The following is a 26,764-nucleotide window of genomic DNA, read 5'->3' as shown; positions in this document are numbered from 1 at the left end:
TAAAGAATTAATTCCTATGAAGTTCTCCACAGGAAAGGAAAAAAAATGAGCAACTTGACAAATCAGTAAAAAGTCTGGGAAAAGTTAGGAAATCCCCTTAGATGATTTTCTTTAAGGATGATCTAAAGATTCTTATTCTACAATGTCAAAGAGGTGAATGGGTTACTATTAACAACTGTAATACTTATATAGAACTTGCTATGTGTGAAGCACTGTTTTACATATATTAACTCATAAAATCTTATAACTACCACCTGAAGTAGTTATCATTACTATCATCCCCATTTTATAGTTGAGGGAATTGAGGCACAGAGGGTTAAGGAATTTACCCAAAGTCACATAGATAGGAAGTTGTGGAGCCAGGATTCAAATCTTAAACTAGTTTAGTTTCAGAATCTATGCCTTCCTTCCTTTTCTTCCCTTCCTTCCCTTCCTTCCTTATTCCTTCCTTCCTTCCTTCCTTCCTTCCTTCCTTCCTTCCTTCCTTCCTTCCTTCCTTCCTTCCTTCTTTCCTTCTGTGGAAGTAAGATGTACATACAGAAAAAGATAGCATTCTTGAATTTACAACACAATGAATTATCATAAGATGAATACACCACCCAGGTAAAGAGGTAGAGGACTGAAGCATGACGCGAACTTCTGAAATACAGAGTACATAATCTTATGTTCTTAACCTCTCTCTACATTGCCTCTCAGTAGATTGCTGGACATTACTCTCCACCTTAAAGTTCTTACTATGATTTCAGTTTAAACTGATTCAAATGTATAGCGTTCATTCCTAAAAAGCCATAGGGGGGAATAAAACAAGAAGAAAAGAAAAAAAGCCTGAATTTTGAGATTGTTATCTTGACAGTTTAAATACTTTTTTAAAAAATTTTAAAAAGACAAAAATAGTTTCGTAATTCTATAAATACTCTCACAAATTCAGTAAAGGTACATTTTTGAACAGGGTAGTTAAGCAGTTTTGACCACATGCAAACACTTATGGTCTTTTTTTTTTTAAGATTTTATTTATTTATTTGACACAGAGAGAGACAGCCAGAGAGGGAACACAAGCAGGGGGAGCGGGTGAGGGAGAAGCAGGCTCCCAGCTGAGCAGGAAGCCTGATGTGGGGCTCGATCCCAGGACCCTGGGATCGTGACCTGAGCCAAAGGCAGACGCTTAACGACTGAGCTACCCAGGCGCCCCCAAACACTTATGGTCTTGTTGTAGGTCTGTGCTAGAGAAGGGCTGCAGGAAGGGCTCATGGTGAAGGATGCCATAGTTTAATTTTTAACCTTCTGTCAGCCTCTACCACCAAGCTGTCCTGCAGACACACGGACTACTGAGTTTGGAGTTTAAACTGGCTATTTTGTTTCCATATTAAAGTTCCCGACAAAGTTTGACCTTATATCAGTACTTCAAGGATGGGTAATTACAGTTTGAGACAATTAGTTTGTAAATCAAACCTAATGGAAGCAGTCTTTTCATCAATGGCATGTAGATATTGAGATACTTGGCCTTTTTAAAAAAAGTTATTTGACCTGAGAGGAGTTTGAAAAGTAAAAGTGGAAAAGATGGTATTGCTATATTACCATGCAAGCAGAGGGCTATTTAATAAGAGGACACATTTATATTTAAGTGTTCGTGACTAAAAGCCTATATTTTTCAGAAGAACAGGGCACCCAGTACAGTATTGAGCACATATTCTGCACGAAATATTGTTTGATTTGAAATATGTTTGTTTCTACCCTTCAGAGATTTATAAGCAAAAACAAAGAAGAAAACCTCTGCGTCTTTTTACACTTTATTTTCTTTTGATATAGAAATTGGATGGTCATACAGCATATTAAATTAAATTTTATTTATAATCCTTTGATTATTTTATCACTTTTCTATTGGAGAATGCACATACTTATTTTTCCTTTATATTCCAATTAGCACAACTTGGAAATGTATGGACACAGTGCTTCTGCTTCTCCTTCTTACCTGTCGGTTTTTCACATATGAGAAAGAGGATCGTCATCCCAACCATGATTACTATGGTTCTGTCCCTGTTTAGCTACATATTATATTCCCAGCCTGCCTTCTTTCAATAATTTCTTAAAGATGACATTGTAACTGTAACCAAGTAGCCCTTATCCTGTGTAGTTGTTTTTCATCCTGACTGGCTAGCTCTTCCTGTAGCCAGATCCCTTGGGTCAATGACTTTCCTGATTAATTCATCTTTAGTCCTACCTCTCAGTCTAGTGTTAAGGCTATTTTTCTACTTCCTTTGTTCTGAGAAAGCAGAGCTCTGTTTTTCTGGACCTTAGGTCAATTTTTGTTTCCTAGTTGAAACTACTGCTCTGAGTCCATCAAATCCCATTTTTCAAGATCCAGTTCAGTTCTCTCCTCTGTGATGCTTTCTTGCCTACCCTATCTAGAACTGATTTCATGATTCTTGAAATTCCTTATATTAATTATTTCTTAATCTACTTATTTTATATATTACTCACTTGATATATATTCAACCCAACAACTAAAAAAAATATTGTCTATTGTATGGCAGATCCCATGTTACACTTTAGGAATACAATGGTAAATAAGGTAATTGTTCCAACTGTCAAGGGATTAATAATTTAGTGGAGAAGATAGTATATATACAACTAACCATTATGTGATTTTATAAGTATTACAATAGATGTCCGAAATGCTATGGAAATGTGGATGAAAAATTAACTAGTACGGATAGGAAAGGGAGGGGTTTTTTGTTGTTGTTGTTGTTTTCTAAGATTTTTTCTTTTTGAGAGACAGAGAGAGCACAAGTCGTGGGGAGTGGCAGAGGGAGAGGGCGAAGCAGACTCCCCTCCCCGCTGAGCAGGGAGCATGATGCAGGGCTCGATCCCAGGACCCCAGAATCATGACCTGAGCTAAAGGCAGATGCTTTACCCACTGAGCCACCCAGGTGCCCCAGAAAAGGGAGTTTTATAGAAAATTATAAGCTCAGAAGAATAGAATAAATGAATGTATCCTTCAAGAATCAGTTTGGGGGCACTGTTTCTTCCTGGGCACCTCCCCTAAGCTTCCAGACTAGGTTAGGTCCCCTCTCTTCAATGCCTGGGTATCCCTCTACTGTAGCATTTACTGTATTATACTGTAATAAACTCTTCTGCTATGCTGCAAATTCCTTGAAAAAAAGATTGTGCTTATTTTTCAATACCTAATTTTTCAATATCTAATACTTAACAAAGTGCCTGGTGCATAACAGATACTTTTAAATGCCTTCTGAAATCAACAACAACAAAATGAGTTGGGAATTGCAAGCAGTTTTGTATGGTAAAGTGTAAGAGGCATTGGAGAGGGAAATGGCATGGCTGGAGATCAGGGTGGAAAGTAGTTTAGGACAAAGTTGTGAACGGCTGATTAACTAGCCTAGATAGTGAGCCATGTATGTTATATTATCCTTTTATATGCATATTTCTTGCTAGAATACATTCTTTAGAGACAAGGATTGTATTTTATATGTCATAGTATTTAACTTCAGTATCAGGTATACTTCCTTGCACATACTAGATGCTCAGCAAACCAAAGGAGAGTTAAATCACTAAAAGTGAGAGCATCTACTAAAAGTACTTTGAAAACTATGCTATTATTCAGTTGTCAATGATTATTGATTGATAGTAAGGAGTGACTACACTCTGCTCTAAATAATGATGGAAGAAACATTCTTTTGATCCATTATTTTTCCCTGAACCAAACATATTTCCGTTTTGAAATCATAGAACTATGAGCAAACTTAAAATATTGAAATAGATACTTTCTTGTTTGTGGCAAATTCTGGATTCTCCACTCATAAAAAAGTATCAAATGAAATTAAAACAAACTAATATAATTTTGTTTTGTTTTTTACATACGGTTTTTACAATATGTGCTGACATCAATATAGAGTTTGTCAAATTGTTTCTGACCTTAGTCAGACAAGATACAAAAAACTACCTGGCTGGCTACAGCTGCAATTCTGTAGTGAGAACTGATTTACACAGTAATGTATCTGAACTATTGGAAGATAGAATTTGATTCAGTATTACACCAGTAACTGTTTAACAACTGGCTTTCTAGAAAGGAAGAAACAAACAGGCAAACCCTGATTTGTGGTATTTGCTGGTTTCAGTGATGTAAGTACTTCCCTCATGGTCCAAATCCAAGGTACTCACATAAAATTTCTGAAATGTGTGGTTGGGAAGAGATGCTGACAGTCAGTTCATCTGAACCTGTAGGAGCTAGCCCAGCACATTGCTAATTTGATGTTAATAATAACTATTGTAATTTAAAAAAAAATTTAGGGATGGCTGGGTGGCTCAGTCGGTTAGGCATCTGCTTTTGGCTCAGGTCATGATCCCGGGGTTCTGGGATTGAGTTCCACATCGGGCTCCTCCTTGCCCAGTGGGGAGCCTGCTGCTCCCTCTGCTGTGCTCTCTCTCTCTCTGACAAATAAATAAATAAAATCTTTAAAAAAATTTAATGCACACCTACTTACATGTCAAACACTCATCTAAATGGTGTATTTCATTTAGTTTACACAACAGCCTATGAAGTATGTTCTATTTTATAATTCCCACTTACAGGAATCTGTATTTCAGAAAGGTTAAGCAATTTGTTCACATTACACAGATAGGAAGAAGTGGAGCATAGATTCACACACAGACAATTTGATGCCAAAGCCTATTCACCCAAACACTATTCTGTATTTCTTTTGGGATAAAAAAATTAAATTATGGTTAACATAGTTTTCATAGTATATGTATTTTGTATTTAATGCAAATGTATATAATTCCTTAAAAGGTGGAGGTAAATGGTAGTTCTATGAATTTGCAATGTCCACCTAAATATTTATTGTGCAACCAATCAAAACAAAGTAATCTCAGCAGAAAATCTGTACAAAAGAAGAAAGCAATCTAAGTGATTATAAGTTTGTATAATGAAAAAAAGATGATAGAAATTTTACCATCCCAAAATCTTGAAAAGATTTCTGGGGAAGGCTAATTGAAAAGAATTCACAATTACTTTTTAAAAGAGCTGTTATTTACAATTGCATGAATTCCAAAAATAATACAGACTCTTGCTTTTATTTCAGCAACAAAGAATCTTTTAATTGATGCTGAAATTTATTAGAACATCAAATGGATGTTGTAAGTAGCTGAACATTCCCACTTGGTTTTCTAACACTGAGGGCTCAAGAAAAAGGTTATTTTTGACTAGCTAAACATGCAGAAAATATAATAGTACGTTAATAAGGTAAGATTTAAAAATGAAAAAGAAGGGAGAGCAGATAAAACTGTGGGTGTCTAAAGAGACAAGATGGCTGTAAACTTTGGAATCACTTCACAAGACTTCAAGTAAGGCCTGCCCCTACACCTAAGCCAAATGAACCAGTATATGCCCAAGACTGAAATTGTGAAAGGGCCTTTATATTTAAGGAAAGGTGAGAAGTTTGGCACTGCAGGAAAGAAAGTTGTGTTTTGGAAGTAGACACAGAAGCTGAAAAAACAGTTTGGAGATAAACTATAAAGAATGTTGTATGTCCAACTCAGGAGTGTGTATTTTATTCTGTAAGTATCAAAGAATCGAAAGAAGTTCTTAAGGAAGTAATAACGTGATTAATATTTTAAGAAAAAAAGCTTATAGTAGTGTTGGGTAGAAGTTGAGGGGATACTAATAAAAAATCAGTTTATTACAATATTCTCAGAGATGATGAGGGCCTAGAATCAAGCTGAGATAAAATGGATAAAGAATGAGAATTAATTTTAGGGTCGTGTTTGATGTAAAATTAACATGATTTGATGAATGTCTACATACGGGTTGGATTTGGGGGAAAGAGTGAAAGAGAGAAAAAGTTAAGAACACTAAGAGTTTCTAGGGTAGGAGACTGGGTAGATAATGATGTCATTAAAGAAAATTGAGAATAATGCGATGATTTATAGTTTAAAGTATTTGCACATACATTGTCTCATTTAAGATTATATTTATGTTATAAATTACCATTAGTGCTCTGCTGAACGATTAATTGCACATGCGGGTATACACGCCATCATGGTTTTCTGAAATATTTTCCCACCTAGTGCTTCTTAGTGACTTGATAAATGTGTTATTTATTTATTTATTTATGTTATGTTATGTTACATACAGCCATATTTGTTTTAAATATTTTTAGCAGTGATGATATTTTCCTCTCTAACCCCTGTATTTGGTTTACATTTTTTTGTTAGTGGTTCTTATTAAGTCTTTAAAAAATATTTGTTATCTTGCTAGTCTGAAAGTTTTAGGTTTAGCATATTTATTCATCATGTGTATAATTTATTAAAAGACATAAAAGAGAAAAACTGCCTCATCAAATATCTGGTCCTACCATTAAAGAATGTTGGGTGCCTGGGTGGCTCACTCAGTTAACCACCTGCCTTTGGCTCAGGTCATGATCTCCAGGCCCTGGGATCAAGCCCAGCATCGGGCTTCCTGTTCAGCAGGGAGTCTGGTTCTCCCTCTGCCCCTCCCCACCACTCATTCTCTCTCTCTCTCTCTCAAATAAATAAATAAATAAATAACTTAAATAAAGTTAAAACCAGTAATATTTAAAGTCAATTTTTGGCCTTGAGGGTGGTATAGTCTCAAGCATGTCTCCATTTTTAACATATAAAACCCAAGCCAAAACACAATAAGCTTAAGACACTCTCAAGACACCACTAAACCCATTTGGATTGGTAAAGGTATAGTAACAATACTATTCTGGGTTTTTTTTTTTGTTTTGTTTTTTTCTCCTTAACTGAAGTACTTAGTGTGAGGCACTGGGGATTTAAAAGTGAATAAATCTTTGTCCTGATTAACATAGAGTCTGGTGGAGAGGATGTAAACAACTCAATACAGTAAGATGTTTTGAGGGTTATAGTACAGTTAAAAATAAAGTTCTATAGGAACACAGATGAGGGTGCAAGTCATTCTTCCTAGGGATTGGATAGAGTAGGGAGGAGGTGCAGCTTTCATAGTGGAAGTCACTTTTGAGTAGAACCCTTTAAGGCTGAATAGGAACTTGTCAGGTGGAGAAAGAGAAGGACATTGAAAACATGCATGGAAAAGCAAGAAAACAACAAACAGCCTGGTATTGGCAACACAGTGCAAATTGTAAAAAAAAAAAAAAAAAAAAATGAAGCCAAAAAACGTAAGGTAGGACCTAGTTGTGAAGATCTGGCATACCATGCTAAGGACATAAGACTAAGCATTCTGAGGTACTGAGTGAATTGCTGACTTAACTCTAAGGGGAGCTTGTGTTATATTTTCAGTATGGGGTTTACTTCATGAGCTCATTCATTCTTTCATTCATTCAGATCTGGACTATAATAAGACAGCAACCTGAAAGGAAGGGCAGGTGCTGTCCTTAAAGCTCAGGTTACTGTTGTTAAGGAGGTAGGAGCTGTCAAAGAAAAGGCAGGTAAGTTGATTAGAAATATGTGACATTTGAAATGGGCTTTGAAGGGTAGATAAGATTCGAACAAGCCTCATTTATATTTTTGATTCTGATGAGTTACACTTTTTGCATTTCCCACTTATAACTAGTGTGTTTTCAAGGTAGCATTTAAAAAATAAAGCAAAAACACATAATAGTTTCAACAGGCATTGACTGAAATGACAGTGGTCATTAGTGCAATGTTTAAATAAGTACGTGCAGAAAAAGACTTCTTTTTTCTGTCTTCATTGCTAGAAGTTTCTTTGGGATAGGAAAAAAAACCCCAACAAACCCTGTACATTTCTGTACACCTAACAGGGTCTTAGACCTAGTTCTCGAACAACTGTTGAATTAAATTTAATACTTCTGGGTTTTATTTGAATTCTAGTCCTTAAAGAATCCATGGTTTTTAAATAATGGTGTGATGGAGATCTGAAAAAGAGTATGTTTCTGGAAAACTAGTAAGATGAAGAAACAAACACCAAGTTACAGATCAATCTAGAATCACAAAGCTATGGGATTTAATAGAAAGGTTGTTCTTGGGGTACCTCCCTGACTCGGTGGAACATGCAGCTCTTGATCTTGGGGTCATGACCTTGAGCCCCACATTGGGGATAGAGTTTACTTGAAAGAAAGAAAGAAAGAAAGAAAGAAAGAAAGAGAGAAAGAGAGAAAGAAAGAAAAAGAAAGAAAAGATAGCTTGTTCCTGATACTTTGTTAGCGCACTGTTAGCTAAGCAAGTCAGTCCTTACGGGCTGATCACAAGCATGGAACAGATTGCATTAGTATGGAATGTAGAATTGTGGAAAGTCTGAGGTAAAAAAAGGAATGGGATTCAAGATACATAGAAGTAGCACTTTGAGAACTCACTGATGTATAATTTGAACAACTGCCACGTTCTTATTGTTAGTGTTGATGAAGTGCTTATAATGCAAGGCTTTCTACAAATTCAAGCAAACATTTCTCTGGAGGAATTTACAAGCCAAAGTAATAGCAAATACCCAGAATTGAAATCACAATATATCTAAGAGTATTTACAAGACAGGAGGCTGATGAACATCTTATTATGTAAAGTAGTATGCTAGTCATATCTTGCCATATATGCTCCCATGGGTTCTAAAATTAGTATCCCTCTTGCACATTATTGTGGTTCTTACAATTTTAACCAGGGAACATAAAACTGACCAACTTTGAAACAATCATCAAGGGGATTGAGGTTTTTGATGACTGAACAGTAATCACATGTTTCTTAATAAAATAAAATAAACATTTTGAAAATCATTTTCTTCTTATGGAATTGACAAAAAATCAGAACTGACTTGAAATAATAAATATTCTCAAGACAGAGGAGAAAGAAAAATAACGTCCACACAATTTATTAGGTAGGAGTCGGAACTGTATCATTATTTATGCTTATAATGACTGGAATAGTTGAAATATAATTTTTATCTTTAAGTTATTTTATCCACAATATTGGGGAAGGAAATCCCACAGCGCATATGAAAACGATTTTTCTACTGTTTTAAAGTGAAGATTAGTAATTATCTGGATAATTATTTCCACACATTTTTTCCCTAAAATATTCAGATTGTTAAATACCAGTCCCTTCTTTCCCCTACACACACCTTATTAGTGAGGTGGAAATCTGATTTTAAATGCCACCGGGATGATTAAGAGCGTTTTAAAAGTTATTCCAGACATAGCGCGGTTTGGTCCGGTGCTCACAAAACTACACTGGAGAAGATGCTCTAGAGCGACTGTGGAGAAGCCGCTTCTGAGGTAAACAGAATTTTAGAATTTTAAAAACAAAGTTGTTTCTGTTCTCGAAGAGAGAGAGAGGGAGAGAGAGAGAGATTCTGACTTTTCCCTTAATTCTACCAGAGGGAAGAAAATATTTAGAGCCGCTATAGTCCAGGCACCAGCAAGAGGCGCTAAAAATAGACAACGTAACGGCCCCGGGCGCGTTGTACTTTGAGGGAGAGACCACCCGAGCTCGCGGGCTTACGGTAGAGTGGGGGCGGGGCCGGATTCTGGGGCGGGTCCAGGGCGGGTCCAGGGCGGGTCCAGGGCGGGGCTTTCCTTGAGGCTGGGGCCTAAGCCAGCCTCAGGGGGCGTGTCAGAGGCGTGACCGGGGCTTGAGGGGTGGGGGTGAGGCGGAGCCACCCGGAGCCTACTAAAAACCGGCCCGACAGGAACCTCGGACAGATCGCCTCAGTTCGCTGTCATGTCGCTCACGCACTCCCCGGCGCGGGGTGCCGAGTTCCGGTGCTCTTTACCGCCTCCCGAGGACCCTGATTCCCAACCACCCAGTAGTAAGCGGCCCCGTCTGAAGGAACCTGGCAGTGCCTTTGAGGTGGAGTGGAGGCTTCCTTTGGTGCCTCGCTTGTCCGAGGTGGAAAAAGTCTGGCAGTTGTCGCCCAGACCCTTCAGGACGCCCCTTGTTTCAACTAATGTGATTTTTGATCACTCCGCAGACTCGTGTGTGGAGAAGCCAGTCAGTGGGGAGCAGATATGTAATCTGAGATGCCCAAACGGCAAATTTGAGATGAACAGTTGTTCGCAGACTTTCCCCTCACAAAGTTTTGGTTGTGGTTTGAGGGCTTCCGGAAGGTCTTGCGAAGCAGGGCTGTGTGACGAAGAGGTTTTCAGTGCGCACTGCGGTGATAGAGCTGAAGTGGAGGTCGGTTCGCTTCTGCCCAACGCCTCTCTACACGATATACGTGGAGTCAAAAACGCGGATGGAAAACAGTATTTAGTCCAAGGGAGAGGCAATATTCAGGAAGACAATAGTTACGTAAAACAGACAGAATACTTATTTTTGGATGTTACGTTTTGCAAGGAAACCAAATCAACAGTTCGTGATATTAAGAACAGATGTAAAGCTGACAGTGTTATGCCATCAAATAAAAAAGAAAATAACATTTCAACATCTACACCAAATATATCAAAATCTCAAAACCAGCCCAGCATAGAAATTGCCAAACCCAGCTATTTTAGAGATGGCAGCACAATAAGTATCCCTGAGTTTCCAACTGATTTAAATAGCAAAATGTCCTCTGTCTATTTAAAGGAAATAGCGAAGAAAAAGAATGACAAAAACGAGGCATATGTTAGGGATTTCACAAACATTTACTGGTCCCAAAATAGGCCTGATGTTAAGAAGCAAAAGTTACAGGATGATAAAAACATTGTGGATGCCGATGCGGAAAATATTTTTTCTGCATGCTCTGAAAGTAACCACCAGTCACTCAGCAACCAAAATATTTGTGTGAGAAAAAAAGACTTGATCAGTTTAAACTACTATAACCACAGTAGTATCATAACTGATGTAACAGAGTCTGAAAAGAATTTCACTATAATACTAGGGAATGCAAACTTGGGAGAAGTAGAAACATGCCTGGACATTTACATATTTACCAGATTAGAAAAATCTCAAAGCCAGGACTGTAACATTAGGCAGGTTTTGGCAAAAAAGAGGGAAAGTTGTTGGATTATGGATAATTACAAGACTCAAAGTGAAAATATTAAGAAAACTGGAGAAAAATTGAATTTTCTACAATTATTACGTATAGATGTTTTAAGCAAAGAAGATTATCACTATACAAAAGCCAGGAATACACATGAAAAACAATCAAAACCTCTCATGATAGGAGCACTTGGTAGCCGAAAGGCTTTAAAAATTTTTTTTTGGTTAAATGGTAAAGGAGAGAACAATAATATGCTAGAGTTGAGATACTGTACTACACAAAAAGACTTTCATTTAAGCAATGTTTTTGGAAGTTTCATTATGGCAATTTTTTATTTTCATGAAAATACTTCAGAAAATCAAAAAGATGATAATATTTTAACCTGGTGTGAAATTTTCAAGGATAAAAAGCAAATTGATATTCAAAATCTAATAATTAAGAATATGAATGTCAATAGAAAGACTATGTTAAGCATATATTTACAAAGCAGTGTTTCGGAACCTCTAAATAGCGTATTGAAAAACAACATAGCTTCTTTGCTCAGTAAGTTTGACTCTTTAACAAGCGTTGAAAATGATTCTAAATTAGAGGAGAGATGCATTGTCAAATGGATTGCGCATTTGCATTATTCAAAAAATATTATAGAGGAAAATCATACTGTAAAGCTCGTAAGGATTTTAACTTTTTCAAGACTACTAGAAGATATGAAACCTATGTTAGAAAAAAGAAAGTTATTTAAAACTGATCAAGTTTTTGAAAAGGCTAAGAAAAAAACCATCAATTCCTTCCGTCTGACAACTAAGAACAAACAGTTTCCAATTTTTGAAACATACAAAAAAATTCCTCTTTTAATGGATTTTGATGATGTGGATGAAATTTCTTTGACAAAAGAAATTTACAAGAATAAGAGTTGTCCTGGACAATTCATAAATGAGGAAAATTGGGCTCACTGTAGTCCTAACGCCGTTAAAACACATGTTAAATCTGGTTCTCCATTTATACAGAACAACCATAGATACATTAATGAAAAATTTTATGAAATAAATATGTACAACCAAGATTTAGATACTGAAAGAAAACAGGAGCATACTAAGATCAGTAGCTTTAATTTTAAGTGCGTATTTGAAGATTTCTTCAATATTAGGCAACAGGCCATACCAACAAACCACAACTTAAAACATAGTGAACAAACCAATCCTAGAACTCTAACTGAAGTGTTAAATGTTGGGAGTCTGCTAAATGAAGTCAAAGGAAAAAAACACGACTCAATTTTGAAGGCGGCAGTAGAAGTCACAGTACAAAGTTTAACAAACAGTTGCCAAGTTAACAAAGATATTAAGATAGAAAAGGAAGAGAAAAATAATTTTTATTCAATGGATGGCATGTTTTCTATGCAACCAGTTTCATTAATGAGTAAAAAAGTAAATGTGGAAGAAATTAAATATGTTAATCAAAATAATGTAGCTGACAGAAATGAATATGAGAGTGTTTTGCAAGACAGTGAGTTGGCTAATTCAAAGTATTTTCATCCAAAGAATGATTCTACAGAATGTGTTAATCATCAGTTTGAAACTGATTTGAGTCTAGGGAACAATGAATGTTTTCAGGACTTAACTGCTGAATGTTTATCAACACAAGCTCAGACAACAGTGAACGATTTTGAGATGAAGAGTAAATTTGATTTAGTACTTGAAGAACTTCGTATGTTTCATGAAATCACTAAGGAAAGCAAAATTCTAAGCGCTGTGGAAACAAACAATGGGCAAGAAAATTACTTTAGAGAAAATAGTGATATTGAGGAGGTAAAAACGGAGATAAAAAAAGATGTGGAAATGGTTACAGTCAACAAAATATGTGAGTCTTCTTTGCTCTGTGATGCTATAACATGTCCTAATATGCCTAAAAGACACCAGAGTTTATTTGAATGGAAAGCAGTACCCGATCATGGAGAACAGGAAGTTCCAAATGAATATGGCTGTCTAAGAACCCTGGAAGAAGAATTTTATTCTACTTCCAAGGAAGGTATGAAATTAGTTTTAAAACGCCTTTTTCTCATGATTAAAAAAAAAATTGCTGCTTTTTTCTGTGTAGGCCAAATATATAATTTTTTGAAAAAAGGAGAGAGAGGTAAAGAGTAAGACAATATTTACTGATGCACATTATTTTCCCATGAAAGGCTGTTCAAACATTAAATAATATCCTGAGGTTGAAGGTCACAAAGTGATGAAATTTTTAAAAGGAGCCTTGATGAGTCCTGCTTCATTTATTTAAATATTAGAAGCCAACAGGAGGAAATATTTTCGAGAAAGTAATTTGTTTATAGTATTAACATTTTATGTAAAAGTTACTTTTTGCTGTAACATATTGATTTTTATTCGCAGACTGTAAAAAACCTTCATCTAAAAGGCCTGCTTCTTTCTCTGATGAACTTGAGGAAAAATTTAATTATTTACTGAAGGGAGGTAAGATTTTTGGTTATTTTCTAGAATAACTTCTAAGATGATTATTGCATTTTGTATTTTTAGCACGAGGAGAATATCCTCAGGTTGTTAGCAGATAAATACAAAGATTTATCACTTTTGTAACCATCAATAGCTTACTGATGCAAATTCCAATAGTTAAAAATCAGCTAAAAATTAAAATGCCATTTAGAACGTTACTGGGAAATGTGCTCTACAAAACTGTGTTTCAGTATTTACAGTGATGCATTGCAATAACTATGTGATGAAGACAGGTTTTTTTTTGTTTTGTTTTGTTTTTGGTCTAATAAATACATGTAATGTGTGTAACATTAATTGGCAAAACCAAAAAAGGCATTTATCTAAGTCGGATTTTCATTGAGGAGATGTTATCCCCAATTACGTATTTATTATCTATGTTCTCTATTCTTTATTATGGGGCTCTCTATACGGATATTTTATTTAGTAATTAAAAAAATTATTATCACTTAGATATATTAACATGATCTACGACTATGACATTTAAACTTTTGATTTGTACTAAAAAATAAAACTAAAGAGAAGTTGAACAACTAACTTCATCCTTTGCCTAAAAGGTCTGTGACACCTGAATAAAACACACTAAGTCTAATATCCATTTTAACCTGTAATACCAATGGGAGTGAGGTAGGGGTAGGGTTAAAATTAGGAAACTGTTTTCTAAATGACTAAGTTTTCATGTGGTCAGAAATTGCTGGTATTACACCACAGACTAGATCTAGAAAGAGTAATGATGTAGGTGAAATATATTTACCAAAACATCTTCAGTCATGCAACATTTCTCAAAATACTTTTCCCGGCCTCTCATCATCAGTAGGACGCTATCACCAATACCTTTATTCAGTCACTTCAGGACTGTATCTGTTTCTCTTTTCTTAGTTTACAGTGAGATAACCTTAAAAATTAATCCCATTCCTTGGAAGGTCAAAAGCCCCTAGGTAGTCTCTTCTCCCCTGAATAAAGGGAATGATTGAGAGAACGATACCCTACGAGACTCAAAGCAGAGTGGTAGAACTAGGTTGGAAAGGATACAGGTTGCTTCTTCTAGGACAAACGAAGGAAGAGATTGGGTTTAGGAATGTATTTTGAGATAGAAAGGAGGAAGACTAGGGAGCTCATACTCACCTTGTCATCATGGTCATAACTGTAATAATGCGATGGATATATGAGGAAAATTGAAGTATGTGCACAAACTGGAAAAGAAATGTGACATTTGTTAGGAATATCTGAACCCATAATACTCTATCGTGCCTTCACAAGGAAAGAGCCTCGTCACGAAATATGAAAAATAAGGTCATGAAATATGAAAAATAATATGGACAGCCAAAATTATTTAGTACTATGTTAAGACAGTCATCTTGGATTTACATTCAAAGTCCATAAAAATGGAGTAATTTTTCTGAGACTTGTTAAAATCCATAGTGTAAGGAAAAAGTTGGGAAATGGCGGAAAGCGGGGCTATAAACGTGGACTAATTCTGCCCCGTAGAGGGGGTGACTGCTTATGCAGCGTGATTTTAAAGGCATTGGGAAATGGCTGGCTCCATCCTGAAGCTGAAATGTTTTTGGTGCCTATCCAGTTGTCATCATGCTGCCTCCAGTTAAACTTCTACCAGTAATGTCTCCAGTGCATCCTGACTCTCTCTCCCTTCTCTGTGGTGTAGAAAATGCAAGTAGTTTGAAATTATTTTGAATATGTGAAATATGCCAGCCAGTCAGTGCACCAGGTGCTTTGTATATCATTTAGCACCAAAACTTCCCTAACTTTAATGTGCATACGAATCACCTGGGTGTCCTGTTCAGTGATTCTGATTCTTTCGTGTGGTAGGCCCTAAGACTCTGACTCCCAACAAGCTCCTGGCAAGTGTAGATGCTGCTAGCCTCTGGACTGTATTTTGACTTGCAAGGATTTAGAAAACATTTGAGTTAGTATTATTTCTAAAAGATTACTAATACATTTTATGGCTTTTTTAAATACTGATTTTTTTAATGTATTTAAGTTCAATTAATTGACACTGATTTTTTTTTTAAAGATTTTATTTATTCATTTGAGAGAGAATGAGATAGAGAGAGCATGAGAGGGGGGAGGGTCAGAGGGAGAAGCAGACTCCCTGCCGAGCAGGGAGCCTGATGTGGGACTCGATCCCAGGACTCCAGGATCATGACCTGAGCCGAAGGCAGTCGCTTAACCAACTGAGCCACCCAGGCGCCCGACACTGATTTTTAAAATGAATAATTTCTGGTAGTATGCTTGAATGTTTGCAATTGTTAAGTAGTACAAAGCAATAAATTAATCTGGTGTACAGTAATAATAAAAGGGATCACAACTTATTTATAAAAGGTAGGAAATCCAAGGAGACAAGCGTATCCTTATAGCCACAACTTGATGACTGTTTAAGGACATATGCTTTGCAAAGGGCCTGCTGTTGACACAAATTGGTTTGGTGATTTCCTACCCATTGCAAAACTCCCAGAAGTATCTGTCATATTAGACCATGAAAGAGGAAAGCTATTCTTTGAAAAAGTAATCAAATAGACTAATCATGGCTTTGTTCTGAAATAATAATCTCATAATGAAGAAGTCCACTTAGCATAAATTGCTGAAATTATCTAATTTATAAACAAATCTAGTGTATCAGAAATGATCCAACAATTTTGTTTTATTTGGACAATCCCCTATTCTTTAAAAATTGAAAAAACTAGTAGTATGCTTTTTTCTCTTATTTTTATAATTAACTTTATACTTTTAATGTTGAACAAAGTATCATAAGCTGATTTATAGCTATTTTTGTGGTAAGTTGTTTTCTCCCTATTTACCTATAGTTAAACTTTGTATTTTATTTCATTAATGTTTACATAGGTAGACACACAGGTTCTGTTCGGTTCAGCTTAGTAGAAATCATGCTGTTTATCTTTTGCCAGAATTATTATTAGGTTGATTACACCATTTTTAGTAAAATGTGCTATTATATTAAGATCATACTAATTCATTAAAGCTGGCTTAAAGCTCGATACATTTTTAGCTTTACAGATGTACTTCACTATTTTTTTTTTTAAAGTGCTCTGAAAATTAGGGATATTTTTGTATTTCATTATCAAGAATAGTTGATCCTACCTGTCTGGTCAACTGATTGTTGTCCATGAAGTGTTTTGAACTTTTTTGAATATGATAGTATGATGTTAAATTAAAATTTCAAAATCAGAGCCCTCCATTAATACATAATAGATGAAATGCATTTGTGCACTATTGTTGATAATAATCTCTATTAGAAGCCAAATGAAATCACTAACAGTATAGCCTACTGTTTAGCTTCTAATAGAAAAATGACTTGGTTTTTAAAGCCACAACACCAAGTTAACTGCAGACTTTTGTTGTTGTTGTTAAGTCAAACTGCCTGACTGGAATGCCGATTTTATTTGGTTGCTATTTTATGTGGGAAAGTTACTTAACTTTGTTTATGCTGAGGTTTTCACATTTTAAAAATGGAGATAGGAAAAGTAAACTAATGTATTTAAAGCACTTAGCTCAGTGACTCAGTAAATGTTGCTAGATGATGATGAGAAGTAAGTAAAACTTTTTAAGCTTAGAAGCTACAAGTGATTTTTATTTCCTCATGCACTTTTATTGTCTTATATTTTAGGTAGTAATTTTTCACATGGAATTTCAAGAGTACTACCTCTTAAGACATGCAGTCGACCAATCAGAATTGGTTTGTCAAGAAAAGCTAAGCTTAAACAACTTCATCCCTATCTGAAGTAAATGTTATGAGAACTTAAAAGAAGACACTGGACTTTAATATTTCAGAACATTTCACAAGATCTATAAATCTTTTGTCTCTTACTTTGGTTAAATGCTTTCTCCTGGGTTGAGAGTTTTGAGCTTTATTCATTATGAAGTACGCAGAGGGTTTTGTGTGTGTGTGTGTGTGTGTGTGTGTGTTGTGTGTGAATTATCTAATTGCCTTTAAATGTTACAAAATATTTCATTGATATTTTCATATTATATTACAATGTATACATTAAAAGCTTTTCATGATTCATTAAACATGTCAACTTATTATATTTCATGATATGTATGTGTATGAAGCTTTTATGGAGAAGAGTGATACCCTTTATAGGTTTCTCAAAAGGATCTGTGACTCATAAAAAGGTAACAAACCACTGTTCTAATCCACTTCCCTTATTTTTTCAAGTGAAAAATAGAGGTGCAAAGAGGATGGGTAAGTTTTTAAGAACACAAAATTAGTGTCAGGATTGGGATAGAGGCACTCTCTGAAGAATTCTTTCCTACTTTTCTCTGCATTCACTTTATAACTTTTATTTTGTTCCCCAGAGTCTATCTTTGGCCCCAGAGCAGAATTATGACATGTAGTTAATACCTAATAATTTATTCACTCGTAAAACAGATACATTTTAATACTACCATTGTGTTAAGTACAGAGATAGAATACAGAAGAAGACATGTAAAAGAGACTGCCTTATGGAACTTATTTTCTCTGCTTGAGATTGGTAAAGAAATGTGGAATATACATAATTGAAATGTAGCCATCAGTAGAATAATATTTTTCAAAACACTATACAGAGAAGTAACAATAAAATGGACTAGGTAACAAAAAGTAAGGGAAGGAGGCATCAAGAAAACATTAAAAAACAGGAAGCATACAATACAGGAGGAAGACTAAATGTATCAATTCACAAAACATATGTGACTGGATTAAATTATCCTTTTACAAGCTAGGGTTCTGAAACACGCTAAAAATATCTTAAATTCAGCTGTATTCTTTAATTACCACCCCCCAATCATGTACTTTCCAACTTCAATATCTTGCTCTGATTTCTTTCTCCCCTGCAGAACTCACCACCTTCTCAAACACTATAAACACCTTGCTAGAATGAATGCAAGTTCCTTGAAGGCAAGATTCTTTCCTCTCCACTAATATAGCCCAAGTGCCTAGAATAGTACCTGCCCTTTGTAAGTAACCATAAAATATTGAATGAATGAATGAATTTCTACACCTGCTCATAATTCCCATGTCTTTTTGAATTCTTTTTTTTTTTTTTTAAGATTGCATTTATTTGAGAGCAAGCACAAACATGGGGAGGGGCAGAGGGACAAGCAGACTCCCTGCTGAGTGGGAAGGAGCCTAAAGCGGGGCTCAATCCCAGGACCCTGAGATCATGACCTGATCCATACAGGTGCCCCTTTTTGAATTCTTAATACCTTATGACCTTGGGCAAGTCCTCATTTCTAAAAACAGGATAATAATAGCTCATGGGATCATTGTGAAGTTTAAATGAGCTAATATATGTTATGTATTTATAATAGCTCTGATACATAGTAACTTCTCAATAATGAATAGCAATGTGCTGATACATAGTAACTACTCAATAATTAATAATTATTTAGAATGGTTGACTTTTTCTTGAATATTTTTTTTGGATCGTGTATTAGATTATTTCCAGGAATATGCCTACTCCTTTGAGTCGTATGAAGATGTTCCTTTTACTTTTTTTCTACAAGGGTCCTCATCTATCTCTTTTTTCTTTTTATTATTATTATAAGCCCGATTTAGACTTTTTTCTTTATACAAGGCAAATCTCATCACAATCAAGATTTGTCTGGACAAACCATGGTCCTTTTCCCTATTCCCTGTTTCTGTTTATGAGTATTGAATTCTGTTCTCCTATCTATTTCTCAAGGGCAAACGTATGTGCTTCCAGCCTTATTCCTAATATTTAGGAGCCTTTTACAGATATTTCCATCCTTTCTTTAATAAATGATGTAGAAACTGTTAACAACAAAATGATTTTTTGGAGAATTGCAATTCAAGATCTGCATGCTACGGCAAAATTATAGGCAAGTTGGGAGAACAAAGGCAAGAAACACTTATAGAGGAAAGAGGGGTTGGGAGGGGCTATTATAAACAAAAAGTACATTGGAATTACGGGGAGTTCAAAGTGTAGTGGCTTTTCATTGGCAAGTTGTGGCTGTCTCTTCTTGGCTGGGCTGTTGCCAGGCAAGGAGAAAATCTTTCTTCCTCCTACAGGGGTAGTAAAGTACAGGCTTCTCTCAATTGGGAATGCAAGATATGTTCTTCCTGTTGAGGTCTGCAATTGACAACCAGGGACAGGGCATAAAAGATCTTTCCCTTCTGGCCTCCTGACTCCCCCTTTTTTTTTTTTTTTTAAGATTTCTTTATTTTACAGAGAGTGGGGTGGAGGGGAGAGGACACATGGGGGGAAGGGCAGAAGGAGAGACTCTCAAGCAGACTCCCTGCTGCGGGGCTGGACCTGTAACCCATGAAATCATGACCTGAGCAGGAACCCAGTCAGTCTCTTAACCAAGGCACCCCACTGACTCTATTTTAAATGAGATTTCCTTTATTTAGTTTCACAAAGCTTACAACAACTGCTGGTTCTTTCATACTCTGAACTATGTGTAAGTTTAAACTCCTAACCCCTATGTAAAAAATTTGGGGAAGACTACATCTCTTCAAATTCAAAAATCTCTCCTGCTAGTGTTATTACTTAAGCACCCCTTCCCCCAGTACTTCCTATCTAAACACACATATATGCACACACAAACAGATATTACCTTACCCTTCCCACCAATTCTGTGAGTTCTTGTCTTTGGAATTAGGAAGTTGGAGGAGAGGAGGGAGGTAACATTTTAGCTCTTACATTTTTGTGTTTTTATAGCCAGGTTTGGAGAGGCTGCACTGGGGGCTATGGTAGAAGACATTTTAAATTGAAATCCATTCTTCTTCTACCTTGTTCTCTTCATCTTTGTTCCTAAAATGTAAAAGTTGAATGCTTTCAGATCAGAAGAAAAATATTCAAAGGATGAAAACCCACTTAAAAAATACTTGCTTTTATTTAACCTTAGAATAAATCTCTGTGCTACCTCAGTTTAAAGTAACAAGCTTATGGAGGCATAACAGTGAGCATGAGAAGAGAAGCAGAGCATTATATTAAATCAGCTTGAAAAAGTTATGTTGATAGTACCTGAAGTATAACAAAAACACCCTGAGTTAATATCCAGTTAACCTTATTTAGTTAAACAAAATGTAAAACAAAATATGTAGTGAAGTTGATCTTTAGTTCCATCTAAATTGCCACATAAAAATATTTGTAGAGTCTGCCATCATTTTGGGAAATTTTTTTAATAACAGACATCACACACTTACATAGGCATATAATAGTTTGTGACAGTGTATACTACTAAAAAAAGTACACACAAGTACCCCAAACATATTTGGGTTGAGAGGACTAGGATATAAACATGCCATAAGGGTTCCAAATCATATTTTCTTCACTTGGTTGTAAAATATGCCATTGTTTGAGACTATCCTTGCCAGATATTCCTATTTCATGTGTTTTGTTGTTGTTGTTGTTGTTTGTTTGTTTTTTAAAGCACAGGCACATGCTATAACAGCAAATTCAGAAGAAATAGTCACTAAACTATCCCACCTATCCAGGCTATGAGCAAAAGAATAAACTCATGATCTGAAGTCTCTATGATTATAGTATTTCTGTAATTTTATAAATTTTTGGAGTACATGTAATTTTTTTTAAATGGAAGTATTCAGATGGGGTGCCAGGATGACTCAGTCAGAGTGACTGACTCTGGGGTTTCCACTCAGGTCATGATCTCAGGGTCATGGGATTGAGCCCCAGGTTGGGCTCTGTGCTTAGCACAGAGTCTGCCTGAAATTCTCTCCCTCTGCCCCTCCCCCTGCTCATTCTCTCTCTCATAAATAAATAAATAAATAAATAAATAAATAAATAAATAAATAAATAAAATCCATCTTTTTAAAAAAAGGGAAGTATTGGGACTTCTTCCCTGAACTTGATTTATAACTCTCTATTCAGCATCACTACCGTGATGTCTAATAAGTGTCTCAAACTTAACATGCCCCAAACTGAGCTTCTGATATTTCCCCCCAAACTCTTCATCCAGGGCTTTTCATTTCAGTGAATGGTCACTCCATTCATTCAGTTACTTGGCTTAGAAGTCTTGGAGTAATCCTTGGCACTTCTTTTTTTCTCATAACCTGTAGCTGACACATGAACAAATCCTGTTGGCATTAGCTTCTCTTGCCAGGATGATTTCAGTAGAGTCCTAATTGGTCTCCTTGCTTTAGTACTTGCTGCCCTTCAGTCTATTCTGAACACATTAGCCAGAATGATTCTTTAAAATATGCCATAACACATCACAGCTCTGCTCAAAACCTTCTAAAGGCTTTCCATCTTACTCAGAGAAAAAAAAATTCTTACTTTTATGTGTAATGATCTGACAATGATCTCTAAAGCCCTCTCTACTTATTTCCCTTTGTTCATTCTACTGAAACCACACTGACTTTGCTGTTTCTTGGATACGTTTGGAATATCCCTGCCTCAGGGACTTTTTTACTTGCTTTTCCTGAAATGTTTGTCTGTAAGGTATCTGTACAGATTGCTCTGTACTCTCTTCCTTGAGCTTTACTTAAATGTCACCTTGTGAGTGTGACTTTTTCTTCCTGCTAGCATTCATATGCCCCTTCCCTGCTTTTATCTTTTCCTCCTTAATACTTTGCTGTCAACATACTGTGTCTTTTACTTACTTATTTTATTTATTGTCTGCTTTTCCCACTAGATTTTAAACTCTTTGAGGGCAAAAGCACTTCCTATTTTGTTTACTACCATATCCCCAGTGCCTCGGTGCTTGACATAATAAACGTTAGTTGAAAACAAGAGTGAAAAATGCCAACAAGAGTAAGTATGTCTTAAATGCATCGCTCTGATTAAACTTTTCTTGAGGCATATAGCTATTTGTCCTCTTGGAATTTAAAGGTCTCTGTTATTCTTTGTTGCAATGTCTCCTAGATCCAAATATGTGAAAACAAAGCTTGGATCTAGAACAGTAACTATGTATCTTTCTTCAGAAATTTAGACATTAACTTGTCAGAATTCTAAATGTTTTTCTCTTTTTATTTTATTGAAGAGAAAAATCAGTTAAATAAAGTAAAACATGGATGTATAATCTTGAAAACTAAGTTATAAAAATACTTCTCAAAATTCAATATCTTATCTCTGATCCCGTTTAAGATCTTTCTAAATAAAGTCAGTATGATAAATCAAAATTTCATATTTACTTACTTTTGTGTTAGTAGAAAAGAACTATTATTTTTATTTATTTTTGCCTTTTTACTTTTATATTTGCCCTTTAAACAATCTTTTAAACTTTATTTTTAAAAACATTATTTATTTTTGAAAAGTTAATATCTAGACATGGTAAGAAATGCAAAGGATGAAAAAAAAGAAACAGTGAATATAAGTACCCCCACTCCTTTTCGCCACTTAGCTATCCAATTTCCCTCAATGGAGGAAACAATGATTAACAATTCCTTTCCCCTATATGTTTCCATGAAAGAATAATATGTTATTATCAATAAGCATATGAAGTATTTTTAGTTGTTGTTAGTTTTATACCCATACTTCTTACAGAATACTTAATACATTCAGTAATTTATAATTTCAACATGTTAAAAATTTAAGATTTAGGGGCACCAGGGTGGCTCAGTCGGTTAAGCCTCTGCCTTTGGCTCAGGCCATGGTCTCAGGGTCCTGGGATTCAGCACCAAGTTGGGCTCCCTGCTCAGAGCGGAGTCTACTTTTCCCTCTCCCTTTGGCCCTGCCCCCTGCTTGTGTTTTTGTTTCTCTCTCTCTCTGTCTCAAATAAATAAAATCTTTTTAAAAAATTAAGATTAAAAGGAGAAAAACATTTTAATCCTAAAGAAATGGAAACTTGAAAAGTCAAATGCATTTAATGAATTTGACATTTTGACTAAATTTATGGTAATTTTAAAGCAATTTTAGAAATTCTGACTTTTAACTTTAAAAATATTCTTTTTTTTAAGATTTTATTTATTTATTTGACAGAGAGAGAGACAGCGAGAGCAGGAACACAAGCAGGGGGAGTGGGAGAGGGAGAAGCAGGTTTCTCCCTGCTGAGGGAGATGAGCCCCATGCGAGGCTCAATCCCAGGACCCTAGAATCACGACCAGAGCCGAAGGCAGACGCTTAAGGACTGAGCCACCCAGGTGCCCTTTAAAAATGTTCTTAATACTACTTTAACATAACATTTAGATTTATATTTCAGTAAATATAGTTTTATAACATGCTTAATCACATAATCCATATGTCTCCTTAAAAAATCTTTGTGATTGATTCTGCTGCCTGGCTAATTGCCATTCCAATTTCTCCTTTATTTCACTGCTCTACATCCAGTAGCTTAATTTCTACTCATTTCTTTTGAAAGCTTCCAATTGTATGTTTATACACATCCCTTTCTTCTCTCTTCAGAGACTTTATCTTTCTTTGCTCTGCCCTGCTTCCTTTGACCAGAAAGAACACTCTTTTTTTTTCTTTTCTTTTCTTTTTTAAAGATTTTATCTATTTATTTGAGAGAGAGAGCGAGAGAGCATGAACAGGGGGACAGGCAGAGGGACAAGCAGACTCCCTGCTGAGAGGGGAGCCTGACGCGGGGCATGATCCCAGGACCCCAAGATAATGACATGAGTCTAAGTCAGATGCTGAGCCACCCAGGCGCCCCCAGAAAGGACACTCTTAAGAGTCACTGAGGATTTTGACAATTTTTCAGTTTGCATTTTTTTTTAAGTTTTTTTTGATTGCTAGCAGCGTTCTATCCTTGAAACCTTTGCTTTGTGTTGATACACCACCCCTGATTTCTCTGACCATACTAGTTCTTTTACTTTCTGATTCTGAGATAGAAGCAAACTCCAAAGTTTAGTCCATGGCCTTTTGCTCTTTCCTTCTGTTTTATATTCCTTAGAAACCTTTTCAATTTTCATGGGATCATCTACCATATCAAATCTATGGTTTTGGTACCAAATTATGTCTTTCTTAAATTCAAATTTCAATTGTATAACAATAATTTAAAAAACCTAATATTTATTAAATGCCTAGTGTAAGTCAGGACGTACTCCTTTTTTTTTTTTTTTTTAAGATTTTATTTATTTATTTGAGAGAGAGAGAATGAGAGACAGAGAGCATGAGAGGGGGGAGGGTCAGAGGGAGAAGCAGACTCCCTGCCAAGCAGGGAGCCCGATGAGGGACTCGATCCCAGGACTCCAGGATCATGACCTGAGCCGAAGGCAGTCGCTTAACCAACTGAGCCACCCAGGCGCCCTCTTTTTTTTTTTTTTTTTTAAGATTTATTTATTTGAGCACGTGCGTGAGTGCGCACAAAAGAGAGAGAGAGGCACATGTGGGTAGGGGCAGAGGGAGAAATCTTAAGCAGACTCCACTCCGAGTGTGGAGCCCTACTCAGGGCGTGATCTCATGACCCTGAGATCATGACCTGAGCCCATGACCTGAGCTGAAACCAAGAGTGTCACTTAACCAACTGCACCATCCAGGTGCCTCAAGTCAGGAGATAGTCGAAGCTCTTTATCTATTTTAAATCATTTAATCCTTAAATAACCTCATAGTAAGATACTATTTCATCATTCTTTTACACTTGAATTTAAATAACTTGTCTATGGTCATAAAGTATTAACTGACAGAATCAGATTTCAAACCCAGGCAGTCTGCCTCAAGGCCAGAGGTCTTAACTGTTACAGTATACTGCTTTAATTTCCATATTGCTATGGGTCAATAACTTCAACTCACTATATCTAAAGTCTTATCAGTCTTCATTCACTCTCCTACCTGACATTTATTCCCTGTTATCAAATCCTTTTTTTTTTTTTTTTGAGAGAGAGAGAGAGAGAGTGCCAGTGAGTGTGCATGTGAGTGGGGTGTGTGTGGGGGGGGTGGAGGGATAGAGGGCAAAGGAGAGGGAGAGAAAGAATCTTAAGCAGACTCCCTGCTGGCGCAGAAACCCATGGGTGCCTTGAGCCCATGACCCTGAGATCATGACCTGAGCTGAAATCAAGAGTTAGGCACTTAACTGACTGAGCCACTCAGCCTCCCCCCCCCCCCCCCATTATCAAATCCTGTTGCTTCCTTCTCCTGAGGAGTTTTCTGACCTATTCATCCTTTTCCATTCTTTTGAGCCTCCATAATGTTATCCTTTCAGATGACCACCCCACAACTTCCCTGTAACTTAACTATTCTTTAATGCTTCATATTCTACCAACTAATATTTTTCTATTTTTTCATAGTCTTTCCTCTCCTAAGGTGCTCTCCTTTTATATCTATTTAAATCTTATCTATCCTTAAACTACAGCCTCTATAATGCTTCCATCAACTACTTGAACATTTTATGTCTTACAAATAACAATAGTGCATTCTTTTAAAATTCACTTATAAAACATTTATTATACTTGTCTATATTATTTATCCCTTCACTTTTCTAAGCTTGTACATAGGCATCATCTTAGAAACTTCCTTATAGTCAGTCTCTAAAGCATTTGATCAGTGGCTTGTATTAAAAATGACTTATTGCTTATATATCAAATATTAATACAGCATTTATTTTGTGACTTCTTTTGTTTGGTTTTATGTTTTTATTGATAAATCTACTAAGTTTATAGCTTTTTTGTTTGTTTGTTTGCAGAAGAAAATATAACTAAATCCAATGGGGCTTTTTGGCATATTTTTGTTTTTGGCTGTTTCTTATTTATCCTCTTCCTCAGTATTGAGACCAGCTTCAAAGCAGAACCCAACTTTTTCCTCACAATGCTTTTATAAATGCCTTTTAATATGACTAACACCTATTTAAATTGATTTACACACTTATTTTTTTCTTGATAATACTGATTTTCAACAAAACTTTACACAATTATTTATGTGTACTTTCAGCTATAGGCAAAAATATATGTTGTACAAATTTATTTTTTCCTTGTCTTTTAAAGTTTGCTTCACAAAATAATACCTCACAAATCTACTGCTATTCTAAATGCTACACTTGGAAGGATTGTCCTCATCATTATTGTCATCATAATTATTAGCCATCAAAGGTCTTTATGAGTAGGACGACTTGGGATATGTGGACTTAGTGTCAATAATCAAAATTTGGAGCCTGCTTATTTGCAATGGGGCAAACAAATAATTCTTTTACAGCCTGCTGGTTGGGTCAGAGTCTTAGAGCTGGAACTTTATTTTCTAATCACTTTAGTAGCATGTTGCTCAAATATTTTATATACTTTCACAAAATTTCTCTGCACATCTCAAATCTCCTTTTTTTGATAAAACAAACTACAAACTTATTGACAGAAAGTTTTAATTTGCATGTGGCAGAATAATATATAAATTAACTCAGTGTGTAATTTTGAGGTATATACTGATTTATTTCTCTAAAAACTAATTCACATGTCTTTTTCAACCTCTTAACTTCA

General features: G+C 35.7%; 1 protein-coding gene across 1 annotated transcript; it reads left to right on the top strand.

The window, feature by feature from the left end:
- Positions 1-9,681: 9,681 nt before the first annotated feature.
- Positions 9,682-17,181, top strand: RAD51AP2 (RAD51 associated protein 2). The gene is made up of 3 exons (XM_036118191.2): positions 9,682-12,946; positions 13,306-13,386; positions 17,063-17,181. The coding sequence occupies exons 1-3, from the start codon at positions 9,682-9,684 to the stop codon at positions 17,179-17,181; spliced, it is 3,465 nt and encodes a 1,154-aa protein (XP_035974084.2).
- Positions 17,182-26,764: the final 9,583 nt, after the last annotated feature.

This window comes from Halichoerus grypus, chromosome 10, assembly GCF_964656455.1.
Source record: "Halichoerus grypus chromosome 10, mHalGry1.hap1.1, whole genome shotgun sequence".
In the NCBI taxonomy this organism is placed as follows: Eukaryota; Metazoa; Chordata; class Mammalia; order Carnivora; family Phocidae; genus Halichoerus; species Halichoerus grypus.
This window is presented reverse-complemented; position numbering and strand designations above follow the sequence as displayed.

What these genes read in the sequence shown, in the direction of transcription:
- RAD51AP2 (XM_036118191.2), top strand. Translation starts at nt 9,682, where the DNA reads ATGTCGCTCACGCACTCCCCGGCGCGGGGTGCCGAGTTCCGGTGCTCT. An exon ending in TTATTCTACTTCCAAGGAAG is followed by an intron (nt 12,947 to 13,305) that starts GTATGAAATTAG and finishes TTTTATTCGCAG; the next exon opens with ACTGTAAAAAACCTTCATCT. An exon ending in TAATTATTTACTGAAGGGAG is followed by an intron (nt 13,387 to 17,062) that starts GTAAGATTTTTG and finishes CTTATATTTTAG; the next exon opens with GTAGTAATTTTTCACATGGA.